Source organism: Vollenhovia emeryi, unplaced genomic scaffold (assembly GCF_000949405.1).
Source record: "Vollenhovia emeryi isolate VEMERY1.0 unplaced genomic scaffold, V.emery_V1.0 DF939144.1, whole genome shotgun sequence".
Lineage (NCBI taxonomy): Eukaryota > Metazoa > Arthropoda > Insecta > Hymenoptera > Formicidae > Vollenhovia > Vollenhovia emeryi.
The window spans coordinates 1199350-1204640 of record NW_011967222.1 but is presented as its reverse complement, the minus strand read 5'-3'; the positions used below and the strand labels follow the sequence as shown (position 1 = coordinate 1204640).

Sequence of the window (5291 nt, the reverse complement as noted above, 5' to 3'; positions counted from 1 at the left end):
TCTGATCTATAACAAATGCGTGTGTGTGCTTTTTATTACAAACGTACGTTGAACTTTCGATGCATGCAAAAACGTAATAAACATGTCAAGTATTTTACGTGTATTTTTTTATATCGGCATTGTCTTATGTGGTGTCAAACATAGATTTATTCATATAGAAATAGAAACTAACAAGAACGAACGATAAAACAGCAAGAATCGGCTTTGGTCTCCTACGCTTGACATTTTGAAAACACTTGCACAGACTTATTGCGACATATATTTGTTTCTCCTTCATTTACGCGCGTTTACATTGTCGCGTCGGCCTGTCTAGTAAACAGTTTAATTCCTGCAGTATGCAATCCCGTGTCAATATTAACGCGCGAAATAATTCTAACGAGGTTCCATGGACTTAACTCCTAGAAAACAGACAGTTACATAGATTTACTCTTGAGTCGTTATTATTTCGGCGATTGAATTATTAAAGCCGGTTTATCGAGGCCGGCATTCATGGATCTTATATCCAAGATCGTCTTAAAATCATCTTAAATACTCCGTAGCTAATGAAATGTTCCATACAGCATCTTCAGATAAATTCAAATTTGACGAAGTCTAAGTTTGATTCTATCTCGTTAGCTAGAACGATATCATGAAATTAATATCGAAGGTCCCTACGTCAAGTCGATTGAATAATTCGATATATTATATTGACCGTTTCAACGATCCCGCGAGTAAATTGAATTACTAGAGTAATTGATTCGTTATACGATCTTCTCCAGTTTTTAAGTGAGTCAAGCTTCACAGACGATCATGTTACAGAGTCGCGTCGAGGACAACTTGTCTGTCGACACATTCAATGTAACACGACTTTAATTGTAATATACGCAACTTGGGTTTCAGTTTATCGGAAGAAGAAAAATCCACTGCATTGAGAAAAATGTTGCGTTCCCCAAACACCTAAAGCCTTTAATAATTTAGTTTTATCGCGTTTTACGGATTGCACGAATTACTGAGAACCGGTAATCGGGTACGAGCGATTGATTTCCCGCGATAACAGAACAGACAAAATTTTGTGTTGGCGTATGATTCAGTTTTCCCCCCACTATACCAGGATATATGGATTTATCGCGAGTAAAAGGAATTGTATTATTGAAAGTGCGTCGGAAAGCGCTCCCCGTGTTCGCCGAAGAATTATGCATAATGAACAATGTAAGCAGTTGATAGTAAACGATCGCTTTGATTAACCGTTCACTCAAGGCCTTCGACAGGTCGCTAAAACTGTTCTATCGAAACATATGGCTGCGACTGCAGTGGAGGCGGGCTGCGACATAACGGAATTGCTTTTCATTAAGTGCCAAAAGTGCTCCAAGAAGTCGCGTTCACAGACGCACATTAAATCGACGTCGTAAAGCCGACCTTTCCAATTATTAATTGCTATCTAAAATCAATTATTCCCATTCCAGAAATAGTTATTTTTATCAAAGTCCAATTTGATTTAATCGACCACTCGACAATTAAACGTGCGATTTTCACGATTGATTCTTTACGTCATTATTTTTCGTCTCTTTTTCATTAGCTACGATATTTTTATCATTTAATATCTTTTTTCGACTGCAACAAACTTCCTTTAACAAATTATTGCCAATTTTGACGTCTCTATCTTCTTTTCTGTAAATTTTACAAGTAATCTTTAATAAAATGAAATACAGGGATATTTGATACCCGCACAAATATCCGATATCGGTACATAGCGATTGAGCTACGTGCCAGTCCAGCACCAGGCACACTAAGGTACGATGTTCGAAAATGAATGCCGCTCGCATAAAGATACAGCAGTAAAAATGCAATGGTTTATTAGCTCGCTCGCATGACTGTTCGAGGCAACAAAAATTTGAATCGGTTCGCTAACGACGGACGTACTCGAGGCGGTTGAATCATGCAATTCACCCTGTGTTTCAAGGACAGGTTTTTTTTTGTATCTCTAATATATCTTCCACAGGCTCCTGTCGAGCAATTCTTCGCAAGACAAAACCTCACCATTCACCGCCCGTTCTGTCCTCTCTTTCCGTTGAACGCGGAAACTGGCTACGGCATATTCGTTCAGGGCTCGCATCCGATTTGAAAGGCTACGAGGAGCTGCTTGGGAGACACTTTATTGAGGCCATTACATTTCATTGTCGATCGTTTATCGATTATCTGGCTTATCGAGTGTCGCGATCAAAGGACGTGCGGTACGCGAACATACCATGGCCATGAAGATGCTTCGTAATTCTCCGTTGCAGTTCCATTCGATTTAAATCACTGAGTCGTTGAGCGGTATTTATAGCTTGTTAAAAGTTGCTTGTTCGCAACGAAAACGAACAGTAAGTACGTTTAATCCGTCAACCGTAAGCCGATAATCGTAGAAGCCATGAAAACGGCGTTTTATCGATTTTTGCCGCTCTGAAAAAATCGATTTTGTAAACTTCAGAAAATTTTCTACAATGGCCACAGATCGCGGATAGTATCGTATATTTAAATTGTTTCGATTTTACGTATTCTCGTGTTCAATGGATAATAAGGCGACGTCCATCGCATGGAGGGAATTTTCTTGTAGAATTTATCCTGGAAATCCTGTAATCGTAGAACAACGTGACAGTTTGAAGAACTTTATAAGAGATTTGTGAAATTTTACCATACATTTTATTAGTAGAGGGAAGGCCTCTATTATGAGATAGGAGTCTGATATGAGATAATAGGTTTTCAACGTTCAAATTCAATCTCAAATCTTTTCTCGCAACGATTACACGATCTATCAATTTTCTACTAAACAGAGATTTCACTCCAAGGGCAACAAATTCACAGTGGAACCAACAGATGATGCCTATTAACCTAGCAGAAACTCCGCTATCGCATATTAGGAACCTATCTCATAATAGGGGACTTTCCTCTAATTATACTTTCTACAATAGTAATTATAGTAGCAAAATTTCAAGAAACTCTCATAAAGTTTTTTAAAATGCCACGTTGTCCCACGATTACATGATTTTCAGGATAAACTTTAAAAGAAAAGTCTTTCTGTGTAGGACAACACGGCATTTCGAAGAATTTTATGCGCGCGTTTTGAGATTTTATCATACATTTTACTAGTATGGTGTGGTAAAATTTTAAAAAACTTTCATAAAGTTCTTTAAAATGCTATGTTGTCCCACGATTAAAGGACTTTATAACAGTTTTTTGAAATTTTACCATACATTTTACCAGTAATTATATGGTAAAATTTCGAAAAACTCTCATACAGTTCTTCAAAATGTCATGTTCCACGATTACGTGATTTTCAGGGTAAATTTTAAAAGAAAATTCTATTCACGCAGTCGTATATATTTAGGACAAGGATAGCCTTGAACTATGCGAGCCTTGCTATGACGGTCTTCAAGGTACCATGTCCGATTCCAGATATAGATTGTTCCAGTCCAGATATAGTTACTATTGTGACCTTCGAGCTGATAGATCGACAGAACAATCGCTGTCTTTGGCATGTTCCGTTCTCCATATAGTAGCACAATTGCTCGTATAAAGGCGTAAACGACCTCAGCACGCGACATAAAAATGTACATACAAGGTATGTACACACTTAGGGATAGAAAACCAATTTCATTCTCCACACACGGTGTAAATTACAATAAATACACATTGCGATAACAACAATGGTATTCGATTATTATAATTAAAAGTTTGAAACTGCGTAACGAAGCGACTCTAATTTTAGGTACTTTCTGTTTGTTCGTTTAAACACGAAGACGCACTATTTTCTAGCAAAAATTAGCAAGTCGAGCATCGGTTAAGTCCATCTACCGGCCTTGCAAAATGTAAAATAAATATTATTTCTAATTCAATGGCTATTTGATGTCAGCTAATATCTTACACGAGTCGACAGGTACATTCGTGTGTTAAAATAGAAATTATTTTCTAATTTTGTATGCAACATGCGCATCTTTATGTGATACACTTTGCAAGTTTTAAATAGAAACTCGTCAGAATTTTATTTATGTGTACATTATAGAATTATATGCACTTGACTCGCGATAACATGAAATTTTATTGCTGTTCCGAGCCATAAAGTAGTCTCGACATTTATGCGCACTTTTATCTCTCAAGATGTAAGTACATATTGTTACATTACATCGTGCAGATTTGCAATTTTTATATAATTATAGGAATATAGATTAGACCGCGCGTTGCCGCGATTTCTCGACTTTTCGTCCAATCTCATATTCTCGCGCCTCATCTGGCAATGCAACGCTCCTCGCTCGAGTGAAAAATAAGATCCAGTTTATCATAATAAATCGCTGCAAAATTATACAAAGCTGCGGCATAATTACGCGATGATTGCGGGTCGATCCAAGGCTGATTAGATATCCTTCGATATTAAAAACGGGGGCGTCGCCGCAATCCTAAGTATCCTAAACTATATCTATCTGTCCCTGAACCTGCGAGAACGCCTGTTGCTCCTACGGAGCGTATATAAGACTGACGGCGTTCTATTACAATGCGCAGTGTTAGATTACCACCTCGTCGACAACCGAGCATCGCGTTGTTAGCGCTCGGAGAACTTGCTTCCACAGTTGTTCTCTTTAATTCACACGTTGAAACACTCGACGCAAGTGCGGCAAAGACCCGTGGATCTTATCGCTCGCCATGGAGAACATACGCGCGGCAAATCGGGTCGATGCGATGCGCATCGACAGCGACAAGATTACCACCAGTTTCGTCAAGGATGCACCGAAGATCACGAGATACTCGGTAAGAAGTTAGGGGGACGAACTGAACGGGGCGAAAATTGAAATTGGCAAACCGTTTGTGTGGTGTGACACTTTAAAGACCGAATTGATGTTTCGTGAATTTGACGTAACACGTCCAAGTGCTTCACTTCAGAGAAATATATAATTTCCGAGGGTTCTGCTTCGAAGATCGCAAACACGAAACAAATGCCATCCTCTCGAGCCGATTTGAATAAATAGACAAGCACATAATATTATTACACGTTGTAAGAACGTGACGGGCTAACAGTATTATTTCTGCTTTCACCTTTTAGGTCTTCATTAAATATGTTACATATTTACGCACAATCGCGATGTTTCTCCTCCGGAATATTATTATTTTATTTCATGCAATAAACATGAAGATTGTTTTCGCATGTGTTTATCGCAAACACGGAAAGTCTTCTCTTAAATTTCACCCTGAAAATCATGTAATCGTGGGACAACACGGCACTTTGAAGAACTGTACGAGAGTCTTTTGAAATTTTATCATACATTCTATTAGTAAAATGT

At 38.3% G+C, this 5291-nt stretch overlaps 1 protein-coding gene across 2 annotated transcripts in view; it reads left to right on the top strand.

Annotated features, from left to right (window-relative positions):
- Positions 1–5291, top strand: part of LOC105566502 (dopamine N-acetyltransferase-like) — a 14355-nt gene that overhangs the window by 3630 nt on the left and 5434 nt on the right. Inside the window, exon 1 of one of the 2 annotated variants that reach the window (XM_012020563.1) lies at positions 4504–4761. The exons of the other annotated variant lie outside the window; for it this stretch is intronic. Coding sequence (XP_011875953.1) covers positions 4657–4761 — 105 coding nt within the window. The 5' untranslated portion in view covers positions 4504–4656. Of the gene's footprint in view, positions 1–4503; positions 4762–5291 lie in introns of those variants that run through there. 2 annotated transcript variants of the gene reach the window in all.